Source organism: Delphinapterus leucas, chromosome 1, assembly GCF_059928025.1.
Source record: "Delphinapterus leucas isolate spDelLeu-1000000601 "Yukka" chromosome 1, BTC_Dleu_Yukka2, whole genome shotgun sequence".
NCBI classification, from domain to species: domain Eukaryota; kingdom Metazoa; phylum Chordata; class Mammalia; order Artiodactyla; family Monodontidae; genus Delphinapterus; species Delphinapterus leucas.
Genome location: NC_143129.1, coordinates 158,145,984 through 158,168,046, shown reverse-complemented (window position 1 = coordinate 158,168,046; position 22,063 = coordinate 158,145,984). Strand labels below are relative to the sequence as shown.

Here is a 22,063-nt window from a genome sequence, read left to right as displayed (position 1 = left end):
TCGAAAAGAAAAATGACACCAAGGATAAGAAACTACTCTTTATTTTAAACAACTTCATAAAATTATTTTCACACGTCCCCACTTCTTGCCTTTCATCCTCTTAGTTGAAAAGTCTTGAGAGAGGTGAAAGAAAAATCACAGAGGGTAAACTTTGCAGCACTAACAAAGTGCTTCCCTCAAGTATAGCTACCCAATTCCGTAAACTGGCGTTCCGCAGAACAATCTTCCAAAAAGTGTTGCTAGGTTTTCATGGGATAAGGGATTGGGGGTTAAGATGTCCATGCTCAAATAGCGTGGGAAACGGTAGATTAAGGTTAGTTTTCTTTACTGTAACAGGAATTTTCAGAGTCCTTAATATTCTAAGGTGGGTTGATCTTCAAGAGGAGAAAAGGGATATGGAATACTCTCTAAGCTTTTTGAGCACTCTTTTTTTCACAGAACACATCAGAAGCAGTTTGAAGTGTGCGGTAATCTCAAATTTTTGAGATGGAAGTTAGAAAGCCTGATCTCTTCGCATTTTTCCTCCCATTCTTTGCTAATGCCAGCAATAAAGTGACTCTAGAATCCACACCACTAGTCATATTTAGAAAGGGCAGGTTCATCAAGGATGGAATGGAAAGAACTAACTACCTCCTCCTATTTTTCTTTAAACCTCCCCCACCCCATCTAAGTTAAGCAATATGTACACTTCCTCCCTTAAGCAATCCAATTGGGTGCTAGTTCCCTCCTTTTGTGACAGAGCAACAAATTCATCACTACCTGAGGAGACAAAAAAAAGTGCTACCAAGGGAAGATGGTGGACTGCCTGAATTTGTCTAATAATAGCTAAGACACCACAGAAAGCAACACAAAGAGGAGGACAGCCTCAAGAAATTATGTGGACACATCATCCAAGCAATACTACTTCTCCAAGCACTGGTCAAATCTCCACCAGCACAACTGAGAAAGCATTTATGTGAATACCTTAGGTCTGGGTACTGGCCTCTTGGCTTGAGATGTGGCTACATTTTCCTGAGGAAGGCATCTGCCTTAGACTCTATCTCATTGGTTTAGTTTGTTTAGTCTCTTCCGGGCCTGGGCACAGTTCTGCCACTGACCTGCAGCAAACTCCTGATTCCTAAAACACTGACCACATCAAAGGGTTGTAAAACAATCTCCATGGTTATTAGCTAATTAAACTTGCATTCAACACCATATGCTGATAGGATGAGGCAAAGGATAAGATTCCTATCTTGGATCTTTCCAAGCAGGGCATGTTAGACGGTGACAAGAGAAGGATTAGTTTCTAGCTGCATCTGAGCTCAGGCTTGGGCATGGAGGGAACTGGTTTGGAAGTGTGAGGGGTTCCCTGAGCTCTGGTGCAAACTACAAGGGTTTCACTCAAGGAAGGGTATGATGTGGGCATAAAACCATGCTTCAGACAGTTGAAGATGGTCCCCTTCGAGAGCCAGGAACACCAGCTGTCCTGCATTGTCCATTGCCTTTAGCCCCAGGCGGTCCTGCGGAGAGAAAGGCCATAATTAATCAAGAGGCTTAATGAAAAGCTTCACAGTGAAATCGTAAAGAAAGTTAACTTGAGATATATTCTCAAAATGCAGTCTTTTTTCTTTTGAGTATTAAAATTTAGGTGCATTGTTGAAAATGCCAAAAAGGATACTTGCCTCCAGTTTTTTTCCTAAGCATTAAAAATGTATGTGCAATTGAGGTTATTCTTCTATACAGTTTTATATTCTGCTTTCTGAAAAGTTTCCCAAAGCTTCTGGAGGACCACCTATGAGTGGGCAAGCCATGGACAAAACTGCCTCAAAATGTCAAGTTAAGTGGGACTGAGCTAAAGACAAGAGAACATTAGCTAGATAACTTACAACAGATCCAACCCTTAGATAACAAAACTCAGACACTTTCATATCCTGTAGCTGAACATGTCATGACCCACAGCTGGAGTGCTGAAGAACAAGTATGGGTGGGAAGATGAGCAGTTATGATGGTGCCAGAATGTTGCTTCTGCTGTAGCTACCATCAGTTTGAGTTTCATGACAAGTTCTTAGTTGTAATATCCAAAACTCTTAACAGATCCTAGCTTCCTTTTACCTCACCCAAGATGGGGCACCAGATGCAGGAGAAAAGCCAAGAGATGACAATTGGTCTCTGAAATTACTTGGAGGAATCTGAATAGAAAGAAGGCAAGTGGTTCAGATGTAACACTTCTGCATTTTTGGGAGAGTATCTCCCAAGATAAAAGCCTTAAGAGTACGGAAGGCCTCAGAACTGGAGGTGGTGAAATGCTGCCACCTGTGCTTGAGAAACAGGACCTACTGCTGAACAAAATTCACAGCTCTGTTCCTCAGTCTCCTGCAGGAGGAGCTCCCCATGTCAGTGCCTGATTTAAAACAGGACTTGCGCATCTGTTGTTTTAAAGTAACAGCCCTCTATGTTTCTGTCACGCGTGGGGGCTTCTTGGGTTTGTAGTGGACTACACCTCAGCAAAGGAAGCTGGTTCTAAACCTTGTTATCAGAAGGAAGGAGTCAGAGATGATGTGTCCCTTGTACATGCCTGAAAACATGACGTACAGGTCCTTCAACCTTCAGGATGTAGGCTTCGGTAAACCAATGCCTCGTAAGCTAGTGCAACAGTCAACAGCCTAACAAGCCTCGTCCACATCAGACACGAGTCAGACGCTTCTTGAGCACCTGCTGTGCTGGGGTGTACAAGACAAGGTCTGTCACCAAAGCACCTAGCAGCTTCCGGAAGCAGGAGCTGAAAAGGACTGCGCCTCTCTTCCCCAGTTACCTGTGTGTACAGGGTGCTCTCCTGTAAGGGAATGGTTTCCTTGGCTTGGCCACTTCTGTAAAATCCAAACCACTGCAGGAGAGAAGGAAGAAATGAGGTCAGATCAGACACATGGCGCATACTGCCAAACTGGTTTAAGACTGGCTAGTAGCTAAGACTACCAACAAACTGAACACCCTAACACTGCGGCAAGGAGGGAAAACAGCGTGTCTTGAGTCATCTCTTCTTAAGGGTGGGTCCTGAGGTATGAGTTAATCATTCCAAAGAGCTTTCCAACTCCCCAGAATTGCTGCTTCCTACAATTATTGAGCACCTACTCTGTGAAAATCCTTGTGCTGAAGTCTAAATATTCAAAGATGAATATGTATACAGTCCCTGTTTGCAAGAAGCTCTAGTCCAATGCACAGAAACAACTAACTGTTCAGCATGGGGGTCAGCAAACTTCCATAAAGACCAAATACAAAATATTTTAGGCTTCAAGGGCCACGTGGTTGCAGCTACTAAATGCTGCCATTGTAATGCAAAAGCTGCCACGGGCAATATTTCTGGAATGAATACGGCTGCATTCTAATGAAACCTTATTTATAGACACGGACATTTGAATTTCATGTAATTTTCACATCATCAAATATTCTTTTGACTTTTTTCTACCATTTACAAATATAAAAACCATTTTTAGCTTGTGGGCCATACCACTGCATGTGGCAGGCTGGATCTGGCCCACAGGCGTAGTTTGCCAATCCCTGGTGCTCTGACACACTGATGAATGCTGATAGAACAGAGGCTGATGATTCTTTAAAAGAGGGAGCAAAGGCAATTCCCTGGCGGTGCAGTGGTTAGCACGCTGCGCTTCCACTGCAGGGGGCGTGGGTTCGATCCCTAGTCTGAGAACTAAGATCACGCGTGCTGTGCGGCGCGACCAAAAAAAAAAAAGCAGGTGGGCGGTAGCAAATTCTGCTTGGAAGAGGGGTGGCATCCTGGATGGAGGAAGTGACATTTGAGATTGGCTTTGACAGCTGAATAGAAGCTTGTCAGGCGGAGAAGCCCACAGAAGGGCGTTTTAGAGACTGAAAAGCATGAACAAAGGAACACAGACACACAAAAGAAAAAGCACATGCGAGGCCCGGGGCATTTCAAGTAATACAGTATGGCTTGATGAGAGAGGATATGAAGTGGTCATGCGGTTAAGATTAAGTTGGAAAGACAGGTCGAAGACAGGTCAAGGCACCTTGAATGTGAACCTCAGGAATTTATAGACTTTGGACTCGTAGTTCTGAACCTTTTTTGGATCACGGATCTCTGAAAATCTGATAAAAATTATAGACCCTTCCTCAGATGGTGCAACTACAGTTGACCCTTGAACAACATGGGTTTGAACTGCTCCGGTCCACTTATACGTGGATTTTTTTCCAATACTGTGGATGCTGAGGGCCGACTATAAGTTATATGTAGATTTTTGCCTGTGCAAAGGGTCAGCGTCCCTAACCCCCACGTTTTTCAAGGGTCAACTAAGTTTGCACACAATTTGGGGCGGTTGGGGGGCTACAACCCTCAGTGTCCCATTTATAGACCTCAGAACCCCTGCTCTACACAAAGGTGGGTGAAAGGGACTGACAGTTTTTCCCAGCAGGCAGCTGTGGGCTTTTATTCGTTTGTTTGTTTCTTGTCTTTTTTTAGTTTCGCCGCACTCGGTCTTTGTTGCGGCGCGTGGGCTCTTCATTGCGGGCTTCTCTCTAGTTGCAGTGTGCAGGTTTCTCTAGTTGTGGCATGTGGGCTCCAGGGCACATGGGCTCAGTAGTTGCGGTGTGCAGGCTTCTCTCTAGTTGCGGTGCGCGGGTTTAGTTGCCCTGCGGCGTGTGGGATCTTAGTTCCCCGACCAGGGATCAAACCTGTGTCGCTTGCATCGGAAGGCGGATTCTTAACCACTGGACCACCAGGGAAGTCATGCAGCTGTGTTTTAATGCCATTTACTCTGATGGTCTCCTGGCATGTTGTGGCCTAAGCAGCATCTCACCTCAGAATCCACGGGGTCCACAATGGAATCGTTGAGGAATTTCACCATCACAAACTTCTTCAGGGCCATCAGGTTTTTCTTGTAGGACTCATTGACACCCTGGAGAAAAGGCGAACAGTAAGTACCTCAGGGACACCGCCATCGGGTTATAGCTGGGGAATTAAAACCTTTCAGTGCTCTGGTCTCCCTGACCCTGGGCCACCATGTTTCTTCTCCATGGTATGGGCTGCTTTTCTAGCTTCTTTCCCAGAATATACCAGGTACAGCCTTTTCTTACCATCCTATCTGACTGACAATGCTCCCACCAACCATGGCATACTGGTGCCACCATGAATCCGTCACTGCACTCCAAAGGCCCCCATCACATAGGCTCAAGGCTTCTAGCCAAAGAAAGCCAAGGCAAAATAAGAAACTACAAACTCTGAGTGGTTCTGCTATACTATTCTATTCCCACCGACCCCCTTCAAATTCTGTTTTTGTTTGTTTTAAACCTCCGGATAAGCCCAATATAAATTGAGCCATCTAGTTTACCAGAATCTCCCAAAGCATGCTCATCTTTGGGACACACTCAGTCCCCTCTGCAGTCTCTCTTCTAAGTAAATTACTCTTCTGAGAAAATATGACCCAAAAAGGATCCACTAGAAAGGCTTCCCTCAGTAAGGCAGCAGCTGAAGTTCCAATGTAAGCCAGCCAGCACCTACTGAGCTCACCCTGCTGATTCAACACTGGGAAAGAGGAAGAACCTACAGGAAGAAAGCCACATGAATTTCAGCCTCCCTAAAAGGAACTGAATCTCATAAGCACCGCCTCCCAAAAAACAACTTCTTGTTTCCTGGGATATTCTGCCTGGGATATTCTGAGTAAACGGTCACTGCTAATCTGTTTATAATGCCCCAAACAGGAAAATGAATGCACATCTATGGTAGCCTGGGTTGGGTGCTTACTCTCTCCTGATTAATATCTGCCAAGAAGATGCTGTGGTTGCGGTATATGTCCTCCTTTATGGGGTCGTGCCAGTATTCTGCTTGCACCAGGCTGTGGGAGGAAAAGAAAGAAAGGTGACCAAGCTGCACTTCGGTCAGCACTCCCGGGGCATGCCCCTGTGCACAGGCCACCAAGAGACTTCAAAGGGACAAAGGACCAGAGCCTTCTGTTCCCCCTGCCTGATCCATTTTTTCTTAGCATCTCCTATGCTCCTTCTCGTCGTTGAGATCCCAGCTTAAATATCTTTTCTTCAAAGACCGTTCTGTCCAAAGTAGGCACCTCCTCCATTACTGTCCATTGCTGCCCCGTTTCTTTCTGCCACGGGCTTAGCGCTGTTATCTAGTGCATCTGTTTACTTGGAGACCCCTTTTCCCCAAGTAAACAGAGTATGTTACCCTAAATGTCTTATTTACAAGAGCATGTTACCCTAATTGTCTTATTCTCCACTGTATCTGCAAGACTTACAATGGGGCCTGGCGAACAGTAATAGTTCAGTACTTGATTAAATTATGAACAAAGTATTTTAAGTGCGACTAAAACTTAGAGACAACACAACCACTGCAATACTTATAAATAAAGGAAAGAGAAAGCTAAAGTTGAATAAATATTTTCAACACAGCACCACTAGTGGTACCAGCCCAACCCTGCCTACTAACTAGGAGCTGAGCACTGCACTGAGAGCTTCACACTCCATTGGTCTAATCCTCACAGCAACCCTTCAGGAAAGCACTATTAGCCTTGTGCTGGAGGTGAGAAGTAGGCTCAAGGACATCCAAGGCCACACAGCTGGACAGTGTAGCACTGAGCCTCTCCAACAACCCCCTAGAGAGAGAATATGGAAGGCCATGTCTTTTATTTTCCCTTCACATTTGATTGCTACTTCCAGGTTCAGTAGAGAATTCTACATTGGAAATCATTTTTTCTCAGAAGCCAAAGGTACTGCACCACTGCCTTCTAGCTAGTAGTTTTGCTGTCAGGGAGTCAGTGTGCGGCCTCACGGGGCTCTGCCCTTTACCCCCAGTGTTCTGACACTTCACGGGAATATACCTGGATGTGGGTCTTTTTTCACCCCTGACTATTTGGTGAGCCCTTTCGATGTGGAAACTCATGTCCCATAGTTCTGAGAAGCGTTCTCATATTACTTCTTTGATAATTCCAATCCACTCTTTCCTCTGTTCTCTTTTTGAAACTCCGATCAGGCAGGTATTAAACTTCTTGAACGGCTTCTCTAATTTTACCCGTTCCCCTCTTTTTTCTACCTCATTGAGATTTTGTTCTAATTTCCAAGAAATGTCCTCAACTTTATATTCCCATACCGCTAACAGATTTTTGTTCTGGTTATCTTATTTTTAACTTCCAGGATCTCTTTCTCTCAGATGACTGGTTTTACTTGCATTCTCTTCTAGCATCATGGATGATCTCTTATCTCTGAAGATAATAATACAGGCTTTTTTTTTTTTTCTTAAGGTTTTCTTCAGCTCCTTGAATTGCCATCTGTTTCTTCCAAGTTCCTTTTTACTTTTTGCTTGTTTTGGTCTTTCATTTTGGAAGCTTTCCCCAGATGTCTGACTGGGGGTCCTTGGGTCACTGTTCATATTTAAAGAAGCTGACTGAAAGTTCTTCATGCAAGAACAGAGCTTATCTACTGGTGGCTTGACTACGTGGTAGTCAGGAGGAGTCCTAACTTCTTGAAGGATTCCAAAACATGAACCTATAGGTCTTTTCTCTGGGACCAATCAGTTTTTTCAAAGAGGGATCCGTCAAACTTCTGCCTAGCAGGTAATAAGCCTGGCTGCTATCATTCTAGGAGCAGAATGGGACGGGGTGGGTTTTCAATATGGTGTCTTACCACTGTCAGGTGCTTGTTATCTCGAAGTCTGGTACTACTTTTTTTTTTTTAATTAATTTTTTTTGTTTTGTGGCCATGTGACACGGCATGCGGGGTCTTAGTTCTCTGACCAGGGATCAAACCCATGCCCCCTGCAGTGGAAGCATGGAGTCCTAACCACTGGACGGCCAGGGAATTCCCCTGGTACTTCTTTTTTTTTTTTTTTTTTTTTTTTTTTTGTGGTACGCGGGCCTCTCCCGTTGCGGAGCACAGGCTCCGGACGCGCAGGCTCAGTGTCCATGGCTCACGGGCCCAGCCGCTCCGCGGCATGTGGGATCTTCCTGGACCGGGACACGAACCCGTGTCCCCTGCATCGGCAGGCGGACTCTCAACCACTGCGCCACCAGGGAAGCTCCCCTGGTACTTCTTTAGTCAAACTGCTCCAGAAAATAAATTTGGCTTCTCTTGTCAGGGTGGAGGAAGAGCAGTCACTTGGACGTGCATTTCAGGGAACTAAGGAGTTTGATCATTGTTTATATAGATTTTCAACAAAAAGTCCCATGCACTTACTCTACCTTCCAAGATATCTTAGGCATCTAATTCCTGAGTCTTTCTGGGACTGTAAAAAGTGAAGCTGGTTCCTTCTTGTCAGTGTATCCCTCCACAGACATAAAGGTTTCAGAATTTTCTGCTCTACTAAAACAGTTATCACTCATTAATTTGCTTTCTGTCTTTAAAAAAAAATGTTGACGTCTTTTATTATCTCTTCTCTCCTCTCCTGTTCTCTTTGCCCTTGTGGGTTTATCACTTTTTATTCTTTTGCTACCAGTTTATTAAAGGTTAAGAAGGAAGTGAAGATAAACACATCCATGTACCACTTTTAATCAGTACTTAGGTGTCACTGTCCCCCCACCCCCCAGCTGACTGCTCCTCTACAGTCAATAATAATCCCAATTGTGTTTGGTTCACCAAAGAAGGAAACACAAAGAAAGAAAAGGGTGGATTCTTTCTGAGGCATCTGGGCAATAGTTAGAAGAATAAAGAGTAAAGAATAAAGAACAATGTAGCTTAAACAGATCATACATACCCATGAGAACAGAGAATATTGGGACATAAATAACCAAGCTGTGACTAGACAAACCAGGGAAGGGGTAAAACTTAGCAGTGGTTTGAGTTGCCTGAGTGGGTAGGAGGTCGAGATATAAAGTCTCTTAGTTTCCTTCACTGACCATCAGGTGGCACTGTTGACCCAAGACAGCTTTGTGGCTACACGTGTAGCCAGCCAATGGGTAGGAAAGGAAAAGAGAGCTAGCTGCAGGTCTTTTCTACAGGCCAGTCATTCACAAGGCTGTACCTTGGACAGGCCTTCAAGGAAGTGGTGTATTGAAAAGCTGCTATCAAACAAGAATCATACACTTGGAAGACCCATAGGATAGATACCAAAACCATACTAGTTGATCCCAAATCTCAGTTATCACCCAGAATACTCCAGACCTACTGAATTCAAATTTCTAGGGATGGAGCCCTGGAATTCATTTTTAATGAATTTCCCAGGGGGTCTGATGTATAATTTAAGTTTGGAAACAACTGAAGGAGAACACACTCTGAAAGTGATTTTGTATATTTTTAAGTATCCAAACACAGGTAGCTAAGGACATTGACGTAGGAAGCTAACCCCTCATTGCTGACAACAGAAAGAATCTGTCCTCCAAATATTAACAGCAATTCCTTGGGCTTACTACTTTCTAAAGGCTTTTTTGGTTTTATTTTTACAGATGAAAATGTATTGTTGTGGGGACTTCCCTAGTGGTCCAGCGGTTAAGACTCTGCACTTCCACTGCTGGGGACCAGGGTTCAATCCCTGGTTGGGGAACTAAGATCCCACACGCCTCGTGGCATGGCCGAAAAGTAAAAAAAAAAAAAAAAAAAAAAGTTTTTGTAATTACAGTCTTCTTTTATAGAAAAAATGTCTTCCTCTCCTTTAAATTAATAGAGCAGTTTTAGGTTTACAATAAAATGAAGCAGGTAGTATAGACATATTTACAATAAATATCTCATTTGAAAATCACTAGCAACTACTCCTAGAATCACGGTTAGCATGAAAGTCAGCATGATATTTTCATTAGTGACTGTTCTGCATCCTTTTCAGCTAACCATACATACCGTTCTTGTATAGCTTTGTTGTAAGCTCCAGCATTCAGTGTTTTTCTGATCAAGTCACAGATGTGAGAGCTCTCTCCTGGGCACCGAGGGAGTCCAAAAACACCTATAGTAGTAGAAGACAAACATCCATGCCTTCAGTAGTCATGTACTGAATACCTACTATGTGCAGGGCATTGCAAGAAACAAAACCAGAACTAGACCCTGATCTTGTTCATTTATTCCTCAAGAAAATAGTGTTTTGAGAATTAATACTATAACCAGCTTCCTCCTGGTGTTCCCACACTCTTTTCTGCCTCAGGACCTTTGCATCTGCTTCTCTCTGGAGTATGTACTTCTCTTACTGCTTCAATGGCTGGCCTCATTCTCATCTCTTGGGTCTTGGTTTAGAGAAGTCATACCTGAGTGCCCTAACTCAAGCAGTGCCCAACCCCAGTTCCTTCCCCTCCCCCAATTATACTTGCATCCTCATCATCCTCATTAATAACATTTTGGGGGATACCAGACATACCAGTTCTAAGCATATATTGGCAATAATTAATTTAATCCTCATAACCACCCTGCAGAGTAGAATCATTTGCACCATATTACAGATAGGAAACTTTTTTTTCTTTTTTTAAGGAAACTTTCAAACAGAGAGGTTAGATACCTTGTCCAAGGTTAGACAGTAAGTGATGGAGGCAGGATATGAACACAGGCAGTTTGGCTCCAGAGCCCACACCTTTCACCAATACAGCCACCATTCTTCCTATTGTCCTATTTTTCTTTCTTTATCATAGTTACCATTATCTGTATTTATTTTGTTTACCTATTTCATGTCTATTCTCCCCCCCACTAGAATGGAAGTTCCATGAAGGCAGAAACCTTGTCTGTCTTGTTTCTAGGTTTTTAATAAATATTTGTAGAATCAATGAATGAACGATAAAGCTGTTCCTACCAACTTGCATTTAAATAATACGTGTTCTTTAAAAAAGTATTTTCCTACCTATTATTTCATTTCATCCTCTGAAAAATTCCCACAAGATGGGCAGGGTCTTATTTTAGTTTCCCTCATCTGTGAAACAGACCTACGATACCGAATTACTTGCCCATCAGTAACCGTTAATTGGGTGAAGCCAGTTTCCTGATTATAAGGAGAATCCGTCTGTTCCTACACCCTACCAGCTAACAGCTATATCCATCAGAACAGAGATAACGTTCTATCCCAAAGACACATCTTCCCCCAAAAGTAAATAATTCTGTCTAAATAGCAAGCCTGTTGTTCTTTGAAAGATTTAATCTCTACTGTTAATTATAAAATTAACAAAAAGCCTAGACACTATTCTTTGCCTAAGTCTAAATTCAGTAGGACATCACCCATGTCAGAAAACAGGAAAGGCTATTGGGGGACTTCCCTGCAGGCACGGTGGTTAAGAATCCGCCTGCCAGCGCAGGGGACACGGGTTCGAGTCCTGGTCCGGGAGGACCCCACATGCCGTGGAGCAACTAAGCCTGTGCGCCACAACTACGGAGCCTGCGCTCTACAGCCTGCGAGCCACAACTACTGAGCCCACGTGCCACAACTACTGAGACAGCATGCCGCAACTACTGAAGCCCACGCGCCTAGAGCCCGTGTTCCGCAACAAGAGAAGCCACCACAATGAGGAGCCTTCGCACTGCAACAAAGAGTAGCCCTGCTCGCCGCAACTAGAGAAAAGCCCACACACAGCAACGAAGACCCAATGCAGCCAAAAACAAACAAACAAATATATAAATTTTTTAAAGAAAAGAAAAAGGAAAGGTTGTTGGACTTTCCTAACTCCTAAACCACCACCTGTTACATGGCTGCAACCACCTCACCTCCATGAAATCATGTCTATTAAATTAGAGAGAAGTAGGTGGTAACCTAATGATTCACCTGTGCTCCAGGCCTCTGGAATCCGATTTCATCATCTCTCCTGGCTAATTTACTATAAATTAGAAAAGCAGGATTTTTGCAAGGATGGCTGACTTCTTGTACAAATAGAGCTGCTAGAATTTTTTAGGCAAAGGGGACAAAGTTACCTTGATGTTGTCCCCCAACTGATATGAGATTGATCATAGGAGGTGATGGGCATCTCTGAGCCACTGCCCTCCTGGAGAAAAAAAAGGATTATCAGTTCCAACTGTCAGATGGAAATGTATCATCAACAATTAACTTCCCAGGGCTTCCCTGGTGGCGCAATGGTTGAGAATCTGCCTGCTAATGCAGGGGACACGGGTTCGAGCCCTGGTCTGGGAGGATCCCACGTGCCGCGGAGCAACTAGGCCCGTGAGCCACAACTACTGAGCCTGCGTGTCTGGAGCCTGTGCTCCGCAACAAGAGAGGCCGCGATAGTGAGAGGCCCGCACACCGCGATGAAGAGTGGCCCCCGCTTGCCACAACTAGAGAAAGCCCTCGCACAGAAACGAAGACCCGACATGGCAAAAATAAAGTAATTAATTAATAAACTCCTACCTGCAACATCTTCAAAAAAAAAAAAGAAAACCACAGCTTTTCTCCTTTAAAAAAAAAACAAAAAACAATTAACTTCCCAGATTAAGCTACTTAATCCTCTGTGGCTCCCCAAAGCCACAAAGTTTCAGGACTTTCCTCTGATACCGCCAAACAAATCTTTATTCCTTCACAGAAAATAAGTTAAGCTCCATAGAACTTCTTCCATGGGGATATTTTAGAAGAGTTTCCCTTCCAAAATAGGTGAAGATTCCAAAAGAAATGAATGGGTAGATCTATCTGAATCAAAGGGAAAAATAATCAGTTCCATGTAAGTGATATAACAAAAAGGGACTTACAGAAATTGGCCTCCCTGGGAGAATCCCATAGCATTGTAGCCTTGCTGCAATTCAGGATCCTTAGCAAGAATCTGACACACCGTTGTTACTTGGGAGTTGACGTTCAAAAAGAAGCTGTTCTCCACATCCTAAAAGAAGAGCCACAAGAAGTGAAAGGATGCGGCTGAAAACTCTCACTGGCACCTTCTCTAAGAGCAAACTTGTTTAGGTTGGTACCCTCACAGAAGCCGCTCAAGAACTAAAGTATCCCTGTATGATCTGCTGCTAAAAATACAAGGTTAAGCATCTTAATCGTGTATTCTATGAAATCAGTCAGCAAACCTTCAAAGGAACAGAGCCGTGAGGGGCCTCACCTCTACCAGGGTCTTCCCAATCTCTAAAGACAAGACGTAAATTCCAGGTATTTTCTTCTCGACCATTTTCTTAACAGCGCCCATGCTTAAGGGATTACAACAGCTGTCTCCTAGAAAACAAAGGCAATCGTGGAAACTCATGAGTAAAAAAAAAAGTATTTTTTTAAAAAAACTTCTGTGCTTTAAAGGCATTAATGAAAATGTGAAAAGACAACATACAGAATGGGAGAAAATACTTGCAAAACATATACTTGATAAGGGTTTAATACATGGAATATACAAAGAACTCTACAACTCCACAACAAGAAGACAATCTAATTAAAATGGGAAAAGGACATGAACAGACATCTCTCCAAAGAAGATACACAAATGGCCAACAAGCACATGAAAATATGTTCAACATCAGTGGTCATTAAGGAAATGCAAATCAAAATCACAATGAGATACCACTGCACAACTACTAGGATGGCTTTAATTTTTTTTAATTAATTCATTTAAAAATGGAAAATAACAAGTGTAGGCAAAGATAGGGAGAAATAGGAACCCTTTACATTGCTGGTGGAAATGTAATATGGTGCAGCCACCATGAAAACAATTTGATGGTTCCTCAAAAATTTAAACATACAATGACCATATGACACACCAATTTCACTTCTGGATACATACCCAAGAGATGTGAAAACGTATGTCCCTACAGAGGTTTGTAGAAGACTAAAGCAGCATTATTTGTAATAGCTAAAAGGTGGAAAACACCCAAATGTCCATCAGTGGATGACTGGATAAACAATTGTGGTACATATATACAATAAAATATTATTCCACCATAAAAAGGAACAAAGTATTGACACATGCTACAATGTGGATGAACCTCGAAAACATTATTATAAGTGAAATAAGCCAGAGACAGAAAGTAACATATTGTATAATTCCTTTTATATGATACATCCAGAATAGGCAAATCCATTGAAACAGAAAGCAGACTGAACATTTCCTGGGGATGATGGGAAGTGGGGGATGAAGAGTGATTCCTTAATGGGTACAGGTATTTTCTGGGGTGATGAAAAAGTTTTGAAACTAGAGAGAAGTGGTGATTGTACAACGTGAATACACTAAATGTCACTGAATTGTATACTTTAACACGGTTAATTGTATGTTAGATGAATTTCACCTCAGCAACAACAAAAAGAGAGAACAACATGTTTTGCTCAGCTCACGTTCATCAGGTAATAACAAACTTCAAAAGCCCACACAATATAATGGGGACACCAAATTCACAACTGAAAATAAGCAGGGGTGCAGATTCCCTTATCATCTAGAACATTTGGGGTTAATAGACTCAAAAACACTTTGGAATCTGATTTCTCTTTAGGGCCAGGACTACAGTAAGACAAGTAAAGCGCCTAGGACACAAAATTTAAGGAGGTGCTAACTCTTGCGTTCATGTAAGTGCTGGCCTTGAACTTACATTTTGCTTTTTTTTTTTCCTGTTTCAAGGAACCAGAACTAAGAATAGGAAGCAAAGTGGCCACTGAGTGGGAGAACTGGGCTGAGATCATTTTCCATTTTGAATTTAATCATCCCATTTTCAACCTGAGAATAAGCTTAAGAATTTGTTTTTAAAGAAGGAAAAGGCCTCAAGCATCTTTGATTTCTTGCACTAAACTATAATTGCGGGTTACTTAACTGCCTCCCATACAGAGTGACTGTGCTCTGGGAGGGCACGGAGCTCCCCTGTTCTCCTTTAACTCCACTGTAGTAGCCCCAGGCCCTGGCACAGAGCCTTGAAAGAACTGTCTCTATTTACTGACTCTAATTCCACTCTGAACATTTTTCTTTAAGCCATTTCAAAAAGGCTCTCACTCTCACCACTCCGCTAAAAGTGCTTTTGTCAAGGTCATTAGTGATCTTCCTATTCCTAAATCCAATAACCAATTCTCAGCCCTCATCTTATTTGACCTGTCATCAACATCTCACAGTTTTTTACTCCCTTCCTCTTGAAATATTTTCATGTGGCTTCCAGGACTTTGCCCTCTCCTGACTCTACCACCTCCCTAGTCGTTCCATCACTGTCTCCTTTGCTAATTCCTCCCCATCTCCTCAACCTCCAGACCTGACTGCTTCAGGTCTCAGTCTTTAGACCTCTTCCCTCCTCTGTGTACACTCACTCCCTAGGTGATCTCGCCCAGTTCCATGGCTTTAAATACCAGCCATATGCCAAAGGCTCCCAACTTTAATCTCCAGCCTGTATCTGTCTTGGACTCCACACTCCAAATGCCTCTACATCTCCTGGATGTGTAACAAACAACTCAAATTTAGTAAGTCCAAAAGCAGACTCTTGGTTTTCATCCCAAATTTGCTCACCCTACAGGCTTCCCCATTTTGGTAAAATGACAACGTCATCCTTCTCACTGTCCAGGCCAAAACCCGTGGAATCATCCTTGACTCCTTTCTCATCCCACATCTAACCTGTTATCAAATCCCGTTGGTTCCATCTTCAAACTATATCCAAACTTTGATCACTTCTCAACATCTCCTCTATTACTAAACTGTTTCAAGTCACCATCACCTCTTGTTTAGATTACTGCAAAAGCTTCCTAACTTTTCTCCTTGCAAAGGTCCATGACCCCCTACAATCTATTCTCAATATAGCAACTAGAGTGCTTTTAAAGTGCAAATCAGATCATGTCACTCATCTGCTCAAAACCCACGAGAACTTCCCATCTCATTCTAGCCAAAGTTCCTGCAGCAGCCTTAGTAGGCCCAACGACATCAGCAGGCCACCCCCATCCCCCTCCCATCCCTGAACTAAACACCTATTTTCTTCCAGCTACAATGACCTGAATGCTGTTCCTTGAACATACCACCATACCTGACATACTTCTGCCTCATGGCCTTTGCATCTGCTGTTCCTTCCACCAGATATTCACACAGCATCTTCCCTCATCGACTTCAGGTCTTTGCTCAGGTGTCACTTTCTCAGTGAATCCTTTCCTGACCTTGCTCTATAAAACTGCAAGCCCCCACTTGCAGTCCCTATCCCCCTCTCTGCTTTATTTTTCTCCATTGCACATATCACCATTTGACATATTATATTACATTATTATATTATATTATAGTCTGTCTCTCCCACTGGAAAGTTCTAAAAGAGCAAAGAATTTAGTCTATTTCGTTGACTGCTGTATCCTCAGCATCCAGTAGGTATTCAATAACTATGTGTCAAATGAACAACTGGTGCCTAACAAATCTCTTCAATGTGTGAATGAACAAAAGGACGGATGCCCCGGTCATGCAGCCACAGCCCAGCCTTCCCCGAGCAAGTGTCTGATGCTGCACCCGGACGCCACTGCCATGGGGATTAAACCAGGACACCACGTAAAACCCTACCGCAGTGCACAGCACTCTGTGAGCGCTCACCAAAAGACAGCTCCTTCCGCATCTCCCTTTCCAATGCAGAGTAACCCCCAAATCCTAAACCGTGGGGACTGCCGGGCGCTGTGTGACCACGGTCCTCGCCCTCCACACTTGCACTTTGCAGAAGCGAACACAGGTTTGGAGAGGTAAAGAGTCGCCAAAACCTTTTGACTCTCTTCTCACTCCCTCCTTCACTTACCCATCCCATGCCAGATCACCAGAGGCAGCGGGGCCGGCGGGTCAAGATGCCCCAGCGCCAGGGAAGCGCAGGATCCCGGCAGGAAAGCGAGAGCCAAGAGCCACAAGGAGCTGGACGACGCCATCTTGACTCAATCACATGACCGCGCTCCTCTCTCCTGGGCCTGGCGCGGGAGGGGCTGGGCCGCAGCCTCCGTATCTCCGCATGGGAAGCTGCGCGGACTGGTGTCTGTCCTGGAGTGTTACCCTAGCGAACAGACCGCCAGCAGGAATCAAATGCAAGCCAACATTTATTCAGCGCTTCCTACGCATCAAACACTATTCTAAGCGCTTTACATCTGGTATCTGATTTAATCCTCGTAACAACGCCGAATACACTTCTCCCCATTTTATGGGTCAGGACACTGAGGCGCTGAGCATTTGGGTTTGGAACCAAGTTCACAGAGAGTAAATTGGCGGATCCAAAGTCTTTGCTCTTAACCTCTGCATTGCACTGCCTTTGGAAGGAAAGTACTTTGTGGAAGGAAGAAAAGAAGGAAGGACTCAGCTCTCTATCAGAAATTGAAGGGGAGGGATAATTTCCAGGGTTAATCATGGCAGTGTGGTATTCTCTATCATGAAGGAAAGCTAGGACTTCAACAGGCAAAGATGAAATGCGGGAGAAGGACTGTTATGAGTTAAGGTAGACAGGAAAGCTACCTGTTTTTTAGAAATGGCAGAGCTTGCAGATTGACAAGAGCATCTGATGGATGCAAGAGTGATGGAAAAAGCCACTGCCACTTCCTGGTCTAATCTTAGAGCTGGGTTATTGCAGGAAACTCTCTTCCACCATTTTACCCTTTTTCGTTTGCCTCCAGATTCATTATCGCAATCCACTTTCACCATTTTAGTTCCCTGCTCAAAAATTTTTTTTCGGAAAAACATTGAAATTGTTTAAATGGAGAATATGTTAAGTGAATTAAAGTGTATCCACTGTACAAAGGAATATTGTGAATCAGATTTTATAAAGGATAAGGTAAATTTGTATATAGTGACACAAAAAATGTTTTCTGTATATTGTAAAGGAAGAGCTAGTAACTGTATCTTTGCGAGAAGTACATGTGTTGTGGTGACGGTTGCACCACTCTATAGTTACCAAAAATCATTGGGTTGTACACATGAAACTGGTGAATTTTATGGTATGTAAAACCTACATTAAAACAGCTGTTTTTTAATCTATATATTCACGTGTTTCTAGTGATTTTGACTGAAAGGCCCAAGAACTGACAAGCAAAAAGAAAGAAAATAACTATACAGAAAGATCAGGGAACTGTTAAGAGTGATATTCTTGGGGCTGTATTATGTTGACTGAAGAAAAATGCACAACATGAGAGTTGTGTTAAGTTTTATTTGGGGCAAAGTGAGCCCTATAGTGAGCCCTGCATCCGGATGCAGCCTCTCAGTTAGCTCTGAGGAACTGCTCCGAAGAGATAAGGGAGAGGTCAGTATATATGTAATTTAGGTGAAGGGGGATGCATGCAGTCAAACACACACATTTTGGCAGAGGGTTGCTGCTAGTGACAAGAAGGTAGCTGCTAGTCAGGAGGAGCAGATGTTTCTGTTAATGATTTCAGTGCTTTCCTGGATATGAGAAGTTGCAAGAAATTGGGCTCCTAAAATCTTCTCCCGAAAATATCTAACTATCTGGAGGCCTGTTCTGCCAGTTTTTTCAAGTGCAGAGTGCCTCATTCCTGATCTCCACCCTGAACTCCTTTCAGGGGATGTTGAAGGTCAAAGACTGCAGTGGCTAGTGACTTCATTCTTGTAGGGTGACATGATGAGCAACAATTTTTAGCTGACAATTATAAGGAACTTTCATTTTTTACTTTATATGCTTCTGTATGGTTTGAATTTTTATAGGAAGGATACATAACTTCTATTTTTCCCAGGTTTTCCCCCCAGTTTTATTGAAATATAATTAAAACATTGCATTAGTTTAAGGTGGACAACATGATGAATGATATATGTACAGATACATAAATTTTATAATCAGAAAAAAGGATATATATGCATATATACATTAAAAATTATTGTATTTCTCAGTTAAGAAAATGGAATTCTCATAGACTCTGTTTCCACCAATACCCAAGAAAGTTTTAAAAGTTAAAATTTCATCCACGGCAAGCAAAGCGTTACAGCTCAGTATCTTAAATGTCAATAAGCGGCAATCAAGGAAAGAAATAGAAGATCTGGTCTGGAACAAGCATGTCACGGCTTCCAATCCTGCCTCCATTCCATCAAAACTCATACTGTTAGGTCCACAAAATCCTGGAAAATAACACATACATATGAGCATGTATTCCAAGAGAGAAGAAAATTAAGTGGTTTCCTTATCTTTTATCTCTTCTCTCTGGAAAAGTGAAAATAGCTACTGGGGAGATGAAGGTGGAGTGAGAAGTGAAGAATAGACTAAGTCTTTAGGTAGCAGTGAAGACTCCAGGAAAGCATACTGAATCGGAGGAGGCTCTTTCCCATAGGAGAGTGAATTCTGGAATAGACACTTAAAACCTCAGAAGTGATTGCAGAAGTTTGTATTCTAACAAAGACTGCACCTCACCTTCCCTGAGTTCTTCCCCCTCCCCTCCTTCAGACAAGCTTATAAGTCATAGAAAAAGTGCATACAGCATAAAATAAGAGCCTCAAGTTGCTGTTCATTAGGAAAACCAAACCAGTTTCAGATCAAGTGGGAAGGAATTCAGGAGGCAAGTAGAGAAACAGAAAAAATTCTCACCCCAAGTGCTTTGAGCACTAGAATAACCTAAAAAGAAAATGAGCTCAGTAGATGAAATTCAAAAATGAGATAATAAAACAACTGAAAGAGATGAATAGGGAAATTGCACATTTGATGAAGCGAAGACCAAAACAATGTCATTAAAGAACTAATAAATGCATCAAAATAGCAAGGAACAGAATAGACATGGCTGGAGGTTGAATTATTGATGTGGAAAAAGGCTTGAAATAATCACAATAAAGGGAAGTGAAAAACACTAAGAGATTAAAACAATCAGAGAGAAGCTACTAGATATGGAAGACAGAGGTTGTTTGTGTGCCTGGAGTTGAGAACTCTTAAATGGAACAGAAAAAGTATTCAAAAATTTAAGTACAGGGCTTCCCTGGTGGCACAGTGGTTAAGAATCCCCCTGCCAATGCAGGGGACACGGGTTCAAGCCTTGGTCCAGGAAGATCCCACATGCCACGGAGCAACTAAGCCCGCGAGCCACAGCTACTGAGCCCACGTGCCACAACTATTGAAGCCCATGTGCCTAGAGCCCGTGCTCCGCAACAAGAGAAGCCACCACAATGAGAAGCCTGTGCACCGCAACAAAGAGTGGCCCCCGCTGGCCACAACTAGAGAAAGCCTGTGTGCAGCAACAAACACCCAACACAGCCAAAAATAAATAAATAAAATAAATACATTTATTAAAAATATACATATGTACAGAAGTTCCTCTAAAATGATGAGTTAATCTGTAGCTTGAAAGGTCAAATATTTGATACAAAATATTTAACCCTGAGACATATTTTAGTTAATTAATTGAAATTCAGACATCCAGGCAGAAAAAAAGCAAATCACCTACAAGAAAAAAAGTCAGGCTGTCCTCAGATATCTCAAAAGCAACACTCAGAGACAGAAGAAGTGGAGCATTGTCTACAGAGTTCTGAAAGGACAAAAGTGTGATCCAAGAATAGTATAACCAGCCAAGATGTCATTCAAAAATAAAGGTACTGGACAGTTCCCACAAATATAAAAGAACTCATAGAAAAGGGAAATACTTGAAAGTGAAATTCAGCCAATTAAGAAATAGGGCAAGATTAAGATTTTAAGAATTGAGAAGTCTTGGTAAAAGGATGTGTGATGATCATTGAATCCATTTAAATACAGAATTAATAATGAACACTTGAATGAGTTATTGTTTTGGAGCATATATGTGTTATACAGATTAACAATGTAAAATACTATGACTAAGAAATATTGGCCCAATGGGAATGGGTTATGAAAGATAGGATGAGTGTGCCAATGTCCTGATCTTCCACATCAAGGTCAATTGATTTTAACTTAAAACATGTTTTTTGAAAACATTAGTAAGAATAACATAATATCAAAACCATTTTTTCTAACCTTAAATTGATATTTTAAAAAATGATAACTCTTGTAGTAAATAAACCCTTATTTGATGTCCAGCTTTTCTTTTAGTTTTTAAAAATTCTGTTAAATTTAACTAAGCTTAAATGCAATACTTTTTAACTTTTAAATAACACATATATTATGATACTATTTTTTAAAATTAGGTGTATCTATTAACACACCTATTTATCTACCATTCTATCTGTGTAAAAGCATGGAAAGATTTAGAATGATGCTAACCAACTGTTAATAATTGTTATTTTAGATGGTGGGTTTTAAGGGGTTTAAAATGTTTTCCCTGTGTGTGTGTTGCATTGCTTAAATTCTTTACAATGAAAATGTTATTTTTTATAAGAACAACAACTGAATTTTTCTTAAAGCAAAGCAAATTGAGAAACAAAATTTCAACACTTCTCCCTAGTCTTCATAATATGATTGATGCTTTTGTCTTCAAAAAAAACAAACTATCTTTCCAAACCTATCTCCCTTTAGTCTCAAATTAACAGGGCTGATCTATAAGAGATATTCCCTGAAAATCTCTGCTCTGCTCCTTTTCCCAAATAATTTATACCATCTTGAATGGGGTCACCATCCTTATTCCTGGCAAATACAGTCCATCGCACAAAGCTCAACCTCTGGTCTGTCTCTTCCATTGACCTCTTCAGAATTCACCCCCTGCCCAAGCATTTTTTTTTTTTTTTTTTTGGTACGCGGGCCTCTCACCGCTGTGGCCTCTCCCGTTGCGGAGCACAGGCTCCGAACGCGCAGGCCCAGCGGCCATGGCTCACGGGCCCAGCTGCTCCGCGGCAGGTGGGATCCTCCCAGACCGGGGCACGAAGCCGTGTCCCCCACATCGGCAGGCGGACCCCCAACCACTGCGCCACCAGGGAAGCCCCCCAAGCATTTTTTAATCAAATGGTTAAAGGTATCCATGTAGAGAAGTAGCAGTAGAGTTCTTACTTCCTCTGGGTTTGGTTTTAAGAGGAACCATTTAGAATGAGACAAAGTTCTTTCAATTTAAGTCAATTCCAGGTTGTTATTTTAATAAGTAGCTTCTGACGCTTATTAATATTAAAACAGGAAGTGAGAGCTTGCAAAGTCCAAGTTTCAATGTAACTTCAAAGAGTACTGAAAGTTAATAAGGTATGTATACATTCCCTGAGTAGGCAGGGAACAATGAGAACTTAGAGGAGTATCCGAACACTCATAGGTTTCAGTTTCCTTTTTCGCAGACAAGAAATGAAAATGCTTTTTTTGTTGTTGTTGTTAAAATACCCAATTTTTAAAATATAAATTTATTATTTATTTTATTTTTGGCTGCATTCGGTCTTCGTTGCTGTACGTGGGC

The 22,063-nt window shown here is 42.2% G+C and overlaps 1 protein-coding gene across 1 annotated transcript; it reads right to left on the bottom strand.

Annotated features, from left to right (window-relative positions):
- Nucleotides 1-25: 25 nt before the first annotated feature.
- On the bottom strand, nt 26-16,699 carry PPT1 (palmitoyl-protein thioesterase 1). Its single transcript, XM_022575375.3, has 9 exons — nt 16,552-16,699; nt 12,942-13,051; nt 12,589-12,716; nt 11,821-11,891; nt 9,781-9,883; nt 5,750-5,840; nt 4,806-4,904; nt 2,792-2,863; nt 26-1,499 (listed from the first exon to the last, which is right to left on the bottom strand). The coding sequence occupies exons 1-9, from the start codon at nt 16,673-16,675 to the stop codon at nt 1,377-1,379; spliced, it is 921 nt and encodes a 306-aa protein (XP_022431083.1). The 5' UTR covers nt 16,676-16,699; the 3' UTR covers nt 26-1,376.
- Nucleotides 16,700-22,063: the final 5,364 nt, after the last annotated feature.